This window comes from Echinops telfairi, unplaced genomic scaffold (assembly GCF_000313985.2).
Source record: "Echinops telfairi isolate 266 unplaced genomic scaffold, ASM31398v2 ScPeMD7_7457;HRSCAF=8495, whole genome shotgun sequence".
Taxonomy (NCBI): Eukaryota; Metazoa; Chordata; class Mammalia; order Afrosoricida; family Tenrecidae; genus Echinops; species Echinops telfairi.
The window spans coordinates 17,975,182-17,987,043 of record NW_022111357.1 but is presented as its reverse complement, the minus strand read 5'-3'; the positions used below and the strand labels follow the sequence as shown (position 1 = coordinate 17,987,043).

The 11,862-nt window shown below is 61.4% G+C and overlaps 1 protein-coding gene across 1 annotated transcript in view; it reads right to left on the bottom strand.

Annotated features, from left to right (window-relative positions):
- Positions 1–17: 17 nt before the first annotated feature.
- Positions 18–11,862, bottom strand: part of SLC9A1 (solute carrier family 9 member A1) — a 54,721-nt gene continuing 42,876 nt past the window's right edge. Inside the window, exons 2-12 of the mRNA XM_004705070.2 lie at positions 9,374–9,834; positions 6,931–7,181; positions 5,918–6,135; positions 4,897–5,099; positions 3,497–3,586; positions 3,075–3,145; positions 2,801–2,974; positions 2,496–2,610; positions 2,223–2,324; positions 1,084–1,156; positions 18–735 (exon numbers count right to left, since the gene is read on the bottom strand). Of these exons, the coding sequence (XP_004705127.1) occupies positions 401–735; positions 1,084–1,156; positions 2,223–2,324; positions 2,496–2,610; positions 2,801–2,974; positions 3,075–3,145; positions 3,497–3,586; positions 4,897–5,099; positions 5,918–6,135; positions 6,931–7,181; positions 9,374–9,834 (2,093 nt within the window). The 3' untranslated portion in view covers positions 18–400. The remainder of the gene's footprint in view (positions 736–1,083; positions 1,157–2,222; positions 2,325–2,495; positions 2,611–2,800; positions 2,975–3,074; positions 3,146–3,496; positions 3,587–4,896; positions 5,100–5,917; positions 6,136–6,930; positions 7,182–9,373; positions 9,835–11,862) is intronic.

Sequence of the window (11,862 nt, the reverse complement as noted above, 5' to 3'; positions counted from 1 at the left end):
GCCAAGGGGACCCTCAGCTCCTTCCCCTCCCACGTGGGACAGGCCTGAGCCAAAGGCTCTTTGGTTATAGAAGATTGGCTTGAGTGAGGAGGCTGGCGGAGGGGCGCGGGGGCAGGGAGGGACCCTGGGGTCTGAGAAACTCCCCTCGTCTGGATGTGGGGGAGCGCCTGGACCACCCTCGCCAGCCCCAGTGGATTGGGAAGGCAGTTCTGGGGGTGAGAGGACGCTTCCCAGGGGGCTGCGGGAAGCCGTGCTGCGGCGGGGGGCGGTGGGCCCAGCTGCCATGCGGTGGGGTAAGACAGGGCCAGCCTCGGTCAGCTAGGGCGAGGGGAGCCCCGGTGCCCAGTTCGCAGCAGCCCCTGCTCTGGTGAGAGAGTCTGCGGTGGGCAGACCCCTGGGCTTATTGCCCCTTGGGGATGAAGGGCTCGCCCTCCCCTGGCTCAGGGTGGGGGCCCGGGTCACTGAGGCAGCGCTGTATTCTCTGGGAGTTGGGGCTGTCGCTGGGCCCAGGGGTGAAGACGTCGTCAGTGCCCGGCGACGAGGGCTCTTTGGACCGCATCACAAGGCCGTCATCGTCCTCGTCGTCCTCGGCCACGCTCACTGGATTCCGGCTCAGCCCCAGGACCTTGCCCTTCAGTTCCTCGTTGACCAGGTCCACAGACTCGGGCGACTGGGGCGAGGCTGGGTCGATGGTGATCACGGGCAGATCTGCCTTTGGCTCATAGGCCAGGGGGTCTGGGGACCAAGAAGAGCAAGACGTGGGCTCATTTGTGGCCCCGACTCCAGCCTGCCTGGCCTCGTCACAGAACCTTCCTGTGAGCCCGGTGGCCTGACACGCTCGGCATGACTTCCCCGGGGGTCTCAGAGGTAGGAAGGGCTGTGTGCCCCTCCTCAGAGCACAGGCTCCCATGGCAGGTCCCCGTCAGATGAAGAAGTGGGTCTAGGCCTGCCCCCACAGATGCTACGCGGGCCCAGCTCCGGCCTGCATAGCCCTGTGCCCTGGGCCATCCTCCCATTCTCCTGCGAGCACCTGGCTGCCCGGAGCCCTTCACAGGCCCCTCCCACCCCCCACCCCGGCCGTACCTGAGCCGATGCGGGCCCGGGACATGGTGGGTGAGTCCAGCTTGTGAGCAGGCACCGTCAGGTAGTTATTGATCTGACGCAGAAGGAGTGCACAGTGAGTGGGGGCGGAGGAGCAGGAGACCCTTCCGGGCAGCACCCTCACCCCTGTGGGGTGTTCTTGCTACCTCCCTGGCAGTTCCTCACTGGACTCTGCCTCTACCTGCCCCTGCACCTTAGACGGTCGGGGCCTCTGGGGGCTCGTCTGGGTTCCCTCGGGGCGCCTGCCTGCCTCTCTCCCACAGGGCACGGGCCTGGGCTCCACCTCCCCCTGACATCTGCCACCACACTCCAGTCCCAGAAAGGTACCGTGAGGGTGGACCCCTAAACCGATGCCCTGCCAGTCCATTCTGATTCAGGGGGACGAGGAGAAAGCCACAGGTCTCTGAGGCTATAACCCTTGTGGCAACACGCCTTATCTCCTCCTACCGCTGAGCTGGCTGCGAGCAGCTGAGTGCTTAACCTGTGTCACCAGGGCTCCTTGGCCGGCCACAAGCATGTCCAATCCAGCACGTTAGCACCGGGCTCTGCTCGTCACGTTCCTCCTCCTTCCACGCCCACCCCCGCCCCCATCAGAAGGCTGGCTGTGACGCGGACGCCGCTCCCCTCAGCCCACCGTCACACTGGTGACCATGTCCTCGGGCCCCACCTCCTCGGCATCCCTTGGATCTCTGCACTCTTCTCCACCCCACTGGGACCACCCTAACCCAGTCCCCCCACCCCCATCATTCCTTTATGACTGCACACCTTAGGTTGCAGCTCAGACTCGGCATCACTCACAAGCTTCCCGGGAACCCCAACCCCTCCGTTTCTAGAATGATCGGTGACCCGGCATTTGTGCACATGCTATTCCTACTGCCTAGTCCTCGGCCTGCCCACACCCGTTTCCTGGGCACCTCCTCCTCAGCTCACCCTGACCCCTGCTCGGGGTGCTCCCGGCCTTGCCCTTTCCTTTTCCTGCCTGGGCCTCTGCACAAGTCCGGAAAGAGGGGCCCAGGCCCCGGGCCACCCTTGTGCTGTGCTGGTGGTGCGGGAAGAGGAAGGAGAGGAGGAAGAGCCAGCCTCCGGCTCTCAGAGTGGGCACCAGCTCGGGCCCGACACACCTTGTGTTCCAGCTGCCGGGCCTTCTGTCTCCGGAGAAGCATCTGGTTCCAGGCCTCCTCATAGGGGTCCGCCACCAGCGTGTGTCTGTTATAGGACCGCAGCTGCGGGGGGAGTGGCCATCAGGGCAGGGACATGGCCGGGCTGGAGCCACCAGGGGCTGGGGGCTCTGGGCACGTTGGGGCAGGTGGGGGCAGGTGCGGGAGAGTGCTGGGGGACAGGGCAAGAAGGGCCAGCTCTGAAGCTGGGCAGCGGGCCAGGGAGCAGGTCCTCACCCTCTGCCTGGTCTTCTGCAAGTTATTCCTCAGGATTTTCCGGATCTCCTCCTCCTTGTCCTTGGACAGTGCTGGCAGGATGCGCTCAGCAGGCAGGGACTTGGGGTGGATGTTCCTAGGACAGCAGGGCACAGGTTTGAGCCCCAAGAAAATTCTTGTGGCCCTGGCTCCAGCTGGGCTAGGAAGAGGTCAGCCTGGGGTGCGGCTGGGGCACTACAACTTGCCCACCGCCAAACAGGGGACAGTGGACCTTGTTCCCGGCATCCGGGGCCACCTCCAGGCTCACCCCGAGGCTGGCTACTCACTGCATGGAGACGGTGGAGACAGCGGAGGGGATCTTGCCCATGCCCCCGCTTTCCACCAGCTCGATGGCCTGCTTCATCTCCATCTTGTGGTAGAAGGCGATGAGCTGGGGCTCCTTCGAGCGTTCGCCGGCGATCAGACACTTCTTCACGTACTTCTTATTAAACCGGTTGAGCCTGGAGGGGCAGGACGTAGATGAGTGGAGCCGGCGCCCAGGCCCCAGGAGACACTGACCTGCCCCTCTCCACCCGCCTGCCCACCAAGGCTGCCACCTACTTGTCCTTCCAGTGGTGGTGGCCGTAGTGGCCACAGATGTCCTCGATGCCTGTCAGAAGGTGGTCCAGGAACTGAAATGGGCCCAGGGCCAGGTCAAGCCTCACCATCGTGGTCCCGCCCACTCTAAACTCCTGCTTTGCTCAGCCCAACCCTGTAGTTCCGGGAGTAGCCAGGAGGTGGCACCCAGACTTTGGAGATGCAGTCTCTTAACGCTGAGCCCTTGCCAGTCCCTTCTTTGGAATAGGTCCCATCAAGAGACAACTCACACCTGGCTTTCCTGTGGCTAGTCCTTGGTGAGCATGAGCCACCTTCACACACACACACACACACCCAGCACTGGTAAGGGCAGAGGGGGATGGCTGAGCCCCACATGCTCCCACTATTTGCTCCCAGCCCCGGCTGCCCCAGCCCGGCCCCAGCACCTGTGTGTGGATCTCCTCATTGATGGAGCGCTTTGTTTCCTGCTTTTTCTTCACAGCCAACAGGTCTACCAGTGGCCGGATGGTCATGCCCTGGGGGGAGGAGGGTGTCAGGCACGCCCAGTCTGATACCCTGGAAAGAGGCCACAGAGCCTCCCACCTCCCCAGAAGCCCTCTGTTCCAGGGTCCCAGTCTCCCGGCACCCAAGGGAGAACTCCCCACCCCTGTTTCAGGGCTCATTAAGGCAGTCAGAGACACGGCAGCCTGTGCAGCAGACGGACCCCACACTGGTCACCCAGCTGGGGCCAGAGGCTCAAGGGCAGGCACCGCACAAACTCGCTCTGTAGCCCCAAGGCTGGTGAAGCCGGGCAGCTCTGAGCAGGGCTGCTGGAAGGACCTAGCAATAACCTAGCTTACCAGTCTTAGCTCTCCGAACCTCCCCGGACCCCCCTGGAAGCCCCTTTCATTGCCCCACTTTGTAGACAGGAAAGCCGAGGGTCGGGAGGCTAGCTTTCCTCAGGACCCACAGGAGGGGTGGAGCCAGAACTCAAACCCAGGCCGGCACCCCAATGCTCCCCTCTGTGGAAACAGGCTTGGAGAACCACTGGCATTTATTATTTCAAAGTCGTGGGGCTCCAAGATGTCTAAAGAAAGCAGGACGGAGGGACACCAGAGGGCACCCTCTCTCCTTTGAAAGGGCAGAAAAGCTCTGCTTCCCGAGACTTCCTCCAGGCTTCCCCACGGAGGGCTCCGCAAGGCTGGCGTCCAGGAAAGATGGGAGGGGCGGTGGGGACAGGGGCAGAGGGCCCGGCGAGATGGGTCAGTTTATGGGTGGGAGTGGGGGTTAATCTGGGTGAAGCCTGGGTCATTTAAATGCACGGAAAACCACAGGCTGGATGGACTCCCGGGGGGTTGGAGCCTCGTCTCCTCACTTCACAGATGTGGCATCAAAGCCTAGAGGTGGCCCCACAGACACAGCCGCAGAATGGGGCTGACTCCGGGTCTCTTCCTGGTCGGTTCAGTACTCCTTCTGTCCCCTGTGCCGTGGGCCACTCCCACCCGACAGACGGACACAGATCCTAAGCGCCAGTCCCTTGCCCAAGGCCACACGGGCTGGTGGAAATGTCCGATCACGGGCAGCTGGCTCTCACCCACGTCTCCTCATTTCCTATGCTCCCAGTTGGCGCTGAGCAGCACTGGGAACTTTACCATCTCACCTGACATTTCTTAGACTCAGGACCGCAATCCCCACTTTACAGGCAGGGAAACTGAGGCCCAGAAAGGGGGAGTGGTGTGCCCGAGGTCCCACAGCCAGTTAGGCTGGAACCCATGGTCCCTTCATGGATCATGCACTTTCTTGTCGGGGGCCCCGGACAAGGCCCCACTCTGTCCTGGACCAGCACCTGCACAAAGACGGTGAAGAAGATGACGGTGATGATGGCTGTGAGGAACAGGTCACACATGGGGAAGTGCTTCTTGTCCAGCAGGTAGCCGAGGGAGAAGGCGATGGCCCCTCGCAGGCCCCCGTAGGCAATGATGAACTGGTCCTTGGGCGTCAGTTTCACGATGCGGAACTTGTTGATGAACCAGGTCAGGCCCAGCACACCTGCACGAAGCAGGGGCCAGGGGTCAAACCCACTGCCACCCAGTTGATGTCGACTCATAATGACCCTGTCCTCAGCCCCTTCCGATTCCGACTGCGGTGCCTCCTCTGCTTGTCCAGGAAGTTTCCAGAACTCAGCCCAGCCCCATTATTCACCACTTCCTGCCCCTCGGCCCAGGGTGCCCCAAACATTTCAATCCAATAACCAGCAATCCTTGAAAGGGCCACTTGGCCAGCAGTCTCAGAGAGCCCTCCAGTGGCCATAGGGGAGGCAGGAGAGAAAACAAGATTGGCCCTGAGTCGGCTCCCGTTAAATGGGAGGCTTCAGAGGACCCTCCTTGTTTCCTATCCTCGCCAATTCTCTGCGCTGGAAATCTCCCGAGGTAGAACGACCTCTGAGGCTGCAGAGGCCTGGGTCCAGCCTCAACCCGCGGAACAGACTTTTGGAGGGTCAGGACCAGGAGTCTCGAGTGTAGCTGATGCCTGGCCAGGCCTGGGGCCCCAGCTGATGCTCTGAAGGCCAGGCGGAGAGCCTGAGAGGAGTGGGCAGGGACGGAGACACTGGGTGGAGCGGTCTGGAGCGCAGGAAGGGAACCCAGGGGGCGAGGCCCGGTCCAGCCTCGACCCCCCTGTGTGGCCTCCTCGGTGGGAGCTGACCCTCGGCAGCGCCACCAGATGCCCTGGGGCCTCAGCATCAGAATCAGTACCCCCCACTCCACCCCTCTCCTTCCCGGGCCCAACTCGAGCTGAGGAACGGGGACGATCCTTCTGAGCAGTTGAGCCACCAGGAGCGCACCCACCCCGCCCCTCGCGGGCCTCACCCAGCACTCGGGCGATGAGGCAGAAGAGCAGGGTGCTGATGACGAAGGTCCAGTTCCAGTGATGGGAGCCCGCCACGGTGGAGACGCCCAGGAAGATGAAGATGAGGGTCTCGCTGACGCTGCTCCACATCTTCAGGAAGTACTTGATGGTCGTGTGGGACTTGTGGGAGATGTTGGCTTCCACATAGGGGCGCATCACCACTCCTGAAGCAATGAGTCTGGGGTTGGGGGAGAGGGTGGCTCAGCGCAGCCAGGCCCCGACGGGAGGCCGATGGTGCCTGGCTCATGCCCTCTGAGGCTCCGGTGCCCACACGTGATCTCCGCTTTGCTCTCGCTCGTGCCTCCTGCCAACCCTGCAGGCTCAGGCAGAGCCTTGCCTTTTCCAGATGGAAGAACCAATCACCGCGAGACACGAACAGATCCACCCAGCTCCGCGGCAGTCTGCCTGCCCGCTCCCCGGCCCATCTCTGCTCAATGGGAGTCGACTGCACACGTCTGCGGTCTCAGGCTCACTCTGGGGGTGAGTTCGACCTCAGCACGTAGGGGGCTCTGAAGGAGCTATGCTGGGGGTCTGTGGTAGCAGCCCCTGAGCCCCCCGACCGGCACCCCTGTGCTCCTCACCCAGCTCTATACTTAGGCACACCCTGAGTACCTTGCGGCCTCTCCAGCCCCGCCCTTACCCTCCATGACCCATGGGACACCTGGCCCTAAAGAAGCCTTGGAAAAAAAAAAAAAAAGAAGCCTCGAGGCCCTCTCCGCCCGCCCCCCACACCCCGGGCTGCACCGTCCCAGGAACGGGACCCACCGCACCCACAGGGGCGGGTGGGGGGAGAGGGCTCTGCTGGGAGCCTTTCCTGATGACCCTGCCCACTGAAATGGCTTCCAAGCAGGACTGAGCACTGGAACTGGAGGCTGGCCCCTGGGGTGGAGGTGGGGGGACTCTCATGACCTTCCAAGCCTGGGCCATCCAGCTGGCAGCTCCCCCAAGTTGGCCCGCAGGACCCAGCACTCACGCCATGATCCCCGACAGGTGGAAGAGTTCGGCTGACAGGTAGGCCATGTAGCTGTAGAGGAAGACGAAGAGCGGCTCGATGACCCGGATGTGGGAGGTGAATCGGGAGGTGAAGGCGGCGACGACCCCGTAGACCACGCCCACAAACACCCCGCCCAGGGCCACCACGAAGAAGCTGAGGAACCCGAGGATGATGTCCACAATGCCGATCTGCTCGTAGTTGGCAAACTCCTCAAAGAGGTGGTACAGGACCTGGCGGGGGGGATGCAGGCGGTCGGGGACAGGGCAGGGACTCGCCCCGGGAGGTCCCTTCCCTGCCACAGGCTGTGGCCCCCAGAGAGGCCACGTGGGAGCAGGGGCACTGGAGTGCTGGGGCAGAGGGTCTGGGCTACGGCGGCAGCTCGCTGTGCTGGGCAGGAGCACAGGCTCGGACGCCCAACTGCTCGGGCTGGAATTCTAGCATGGGACCAGGCCCTCAACCTCCTTGTGCCTCAGTTTCCCATCTGCCAAGCAGGTGGGTGACAGTGCCAACTGCCCAGGGCTCTTGAGAAGGGGAAGTGAGTTAATGAAGGGAGAGTGCTTAGCATGGCACCCGGCACAGAGCAGCTACGACTTTGGACTAACCAGGCCACACTTAGCATGAACTGCCGGAGGCAAGGCCCAGAAGCCTCGAATTAGCACGCTGAGCGGCAGTGGAACTGAGGGGCTCTCCAAAGCCTCGCCCCTCCCTGGCTGGGAAGGAAACAATACTTGTGCCACTGCTGCCATGCGGCTACATGGTACTTAGGGCACAGGGAAGCCCCTTGATGGTGGCTAGCTGAGCTGATACGGGGAAGGGCCCCAGCAGGGGAATATAGACAAACTGGGCCCCAACTTGTCCCAACAATGGCTGGGGTGTCCCCAGCAGACTCAGTTTTGAGGTCCTGCACCCCTCTTGCTGCCTGGCCTGCTCTAAGCCCAGCCCTAGACAGCTCTGTCAGGAAACCAGCCAGGGAGCTACCAGGCTGCAGGATGGGCAGCGGAGAGGCCTTGAGACTCAGAGAGGAAATCTTCGACTCCTAGTACCTGGGCAGCACCTGGAGGCAAGATGAGTATGGCATTGGGGCAGGGCGGCCTAGTCTGGAGCAAAGGCCTGAGACCAGGGAGCTCTGCTGCTGGGGACCAGGGTCCCCACACTGGTGCCAGAGCTAAAGAGGGGCCGGATTTGGGCCAGGCAGGGACTACCACGCAGTGCCCCGGGCCCGGGGCACCTGGGCTCCCGGCCTGAGGCAGTTCAGAGGCCGCACGGCCCACCCCAGAGGCCAGGTGTGTGGACGTGGGGTGTGGGGCCCGCTGCTGCTGGAACCGCAGAGGCTGGCGCTCAGTGGCCAGCACTCCGGCTCTGCGCTCAGACTGAGGATCTGAAGCCCAGCTTGATCATTTATCAACTAGTGTGACCTTGGGAACATAACGTGAGCTCTTGGCGCCTGTTTCCTCTTCGGGAAAACCTGGAGATGAGATGGGGCACCCCCTGGAAGCTCCCGGTCAACCCAGCGGCTATCCTCTCACCACTGCCACCTGTTGGGGGGCACGGCCTAGGAGGCATCACGTGGTTTCACAGGCATGAGTGAGTGCCACTCCTGCAGGAACCCCGGGGAGTGACGGGCTGGTACTTGTGGGGAAACTGAGGCTCCTGTGGTAACCTGAGTAAGGGCTGGTCCTGAAAGAGACCGGGAAGGAGGCCTGCCTGCTCAGGACAGTCCGAGGCTCTACTCACAGGCCCGTGGGGAGCCAGCTCAGGAACAGGAAGCTGGGGTGTCATGGGCGAGGTGTTTCCTCTGGGGTGGGGTTGGGAGGAGGGAGGCTCTGTGTGTGCGTGTGCAAGTGTGGAATGGGCATACACACGTGTTGCTGTGCTAGCCTATGTGTGCAACTGTGCCCTGCGGGGGCCGGCTCTGAGAGGCGTGAGCAGTGTTTTCACAATGCAGCATGAGCATGCACACACGTATCTGTTTCCAGAGGAAGCTGCCGGGGGAGGGGTGTGTGCAGGCGTGCCCAGTGTGTGAGTGCTGCAGGCCCTGCACAGGGCCCTCCGTCCCACTAGGCACTCCGGACTCTGCCACTTGGCATCCCAGACGGCTGGGGCCCAGCAAGCACAGGGCCGGCCCGGCCGGCTCACTCTCCTTGCCGCCTTTGGGGGCAAAGCCCCCTTCTCAACAAGCTCTGCCCCAAAACACTGATCAAACCAAACCAACTGAGGACGAGGCTATGGTGGAATGGCAAGGGTCCGCCCGACGGTTCGACACCGAGGCACAGAGAAGATAAGCATTTGGTCCCGGGCCACGAGCCCAGGCCCGGAGCTCTGCATTCTGACAGGTGAGTGAGTCGCCAGGTCGGCTTCCTCCCCTGCGAGCCCGGGCAGTGGGGACTCGGGGCCAGGCTGGGCACACAGCCCAGGCCCTCACCACGGTGACGGCATCATTGAGCAGGGACTCCCCAAAGACGAGGATGTGCAGCAGCTCGTTGATGTGGATCTCCTCAAAGACGGCCAGCACGGCCACGGGGTCCACGGCCGAGATGATGCTGCCGAAGAGCAGGTTGTCCAGCAGGCCGATGTTGTTGATCTGCTCGCCACCCACCAGGCACACGGCGTACATGAGGCCGCCCAGGAAGAAGGCGTTCCACAGCGTGCCCACCACGGCGAAGATCAGGATGGTGCCCAGGTTCTCGGTGAACTGCCGCAGGGGCAGGAAGTAGCCCGCGTCCAGGATGATGGGCGGCAGCAGGAACAGGAAGAAGATGTCCGACTGCAGGAGGGGGGGCTTCTCGCCCACGCCCTTGATCAGGCCCCCTACCAGCAGGCCCACCACAATCAGCAGGCAGCTCTCTGGGACGATGCTGGAGATGGTGGGGATCACATGGAAACCTGCGGAGGGCGAGAGAACAGGGGGTTTGTGGCTCGCGGGGCAGCAGGGCCGGCGGGGAGGGCAGTGTCTGGTGCGGGCTCGGTCTTGGGGGGCCCAGTTGCTCGGCTTATGCTGAGCCTCCACTTGCTCCCCTGTAAGACGGAGGTGACAATGCCAGTTCACAGGGTTGCTCTCTAAACTAAGTGACAGTGATTTCAAGGGCTCTTTTCAGAGGCGATACACCCACTATCTCAAGGTCACTATCACACTGGAGGGGAGAGGGAGAAGAGCATGCTAGGACCCCATGTACCAAGGGGGCAACCCACATCCTCCTCCCAGACCCAAGTTCTGGGACGCAGCTTTCAGCCTCAATAAGAAAACTCCATTCCCAAACGGGGTTTCATCAACAATTATAGGGGTTAGAATGTATAATATATATTTGGGGGTGGACACAATTCAATCCCTAACATCCAAACTTTGCCCCCCCCCACAAGTCAAAGCCTTTCCCCGGGCAAATATATTCATAGGGTTCACTCCAAAAGTCTTAAATCAACTCCAAGTCCAAAATCTTATCTTCGGAATCACAGAAAGCAAGGGTTCCCGAGTGGGTGGCACTGCCCCCTGGAGGGTTTCGAAGGAGGTAACCTACACTGTTATCCAGGAGGATGGGCCAAAGCACAAGTTTTTAATTGTGTGAAGGGGGGACCTATATGTCATGGGAAGATGGGTAAGACTTTGGACGGAGGCCATCCTGGGATACAACTTCCTCTCCATCCGCGAACCTGTGGCGCATAGAACACACGTTAACAACTCCCAGTGCACAACGGCAGGGCCAACAGAAGGCAGCCATGTCCACCTGAAACAGGAGAAAGCAGGGGAAAGATGGGTTCATGGGCACCAAGCACATTCAAAACCCAGCAGAACACATTTCAAAAGCTCTCGAGGCTGAAAAAACGAATCCTCTCCTCTCAGGGACCACCCAGCTGGCCACTGTCCCCAGCCTCCGCGTGCTGGCCATGCTTCAGGGCCTGGTGGCGGCGCCAGGCCCTGGGACTCAGCCCCACCTTCCAGGCCCACTGGGACAGTGACTCTGCTCCCTTGGCTTTGGGCCACTCTCCATCTGAGTGACGACCCCACGCCCTGGGTGGCTTAGTCCTCCTGGTCCTTAGGCATGTTGGCCACACGCAACACTGGGCACTGGGCCCCACTCTGCTGGCCCTCGGTTGCAGCAGCCCCATCTCCCCATCTCTGGGAGTCAGCCTGCCCTCTCGGTTCCCCTGATGAGCCACTCCACACTGCAGAACTGAGGTGGTAAAACCCCGATTATGAAACCGAGGGGTGTGATTTGCACCCTGCTTTGAAAAGAAGGCACTGGCTCCTCTTTTGCAATAGCAGCAGCCCGCCCGCTGGCCCGCCCACAGGCTTGCTGATTTCTGAGCTGTCCCTTGGACGGTTCCTTCCTTTTCCTCGAGGACTGCAGATGTTTGCAGCCGAGCCACTCCACTGACCCTTTCCTGCCTGATGGCTTGTCTCCACTCCGCACGGTGCGGTCTCTGCCCCTTCCTGCTGCAGCGGTCACGCCGATCCGGACAGGCTTCTTCAGCTCCTGAATAAAAGACGGCGTCTCCGCCTCCTTAGTGAAGAGCCCTATTAGTTTGCACCATAGAAGCTTCCAAATCTTCAAGTACTGCCTTAATTTTGCAGTTAAACTTTAAGTCCATCTCTTTCCTTTCAAATTCAATTGTAAGTGGCAAGGAGGAACCCTTAGCAATCCCGGCCAAATATCCAGGCTTATCATCCACAGGTTCTACCTTCCACCAAGTAGCTGACCCTCATTCAGACAAGTTCTTTGTCACTGCATAAAAAGTATCACCTCCGCTCGGCCCCCATACCAGCTATGTGGACAACTGCCCCTCCCCCCAGGAGAATCTATTTGAGAGGACGGCACTGAAGCTGCAGCTAGGGGAGAGGGGCATGTCTGATCAGAGCAAATGGGAGCATTTAGGGGGAGGAAGAGAGAGTGGAGCACATCCTGACCCACCAGGCCT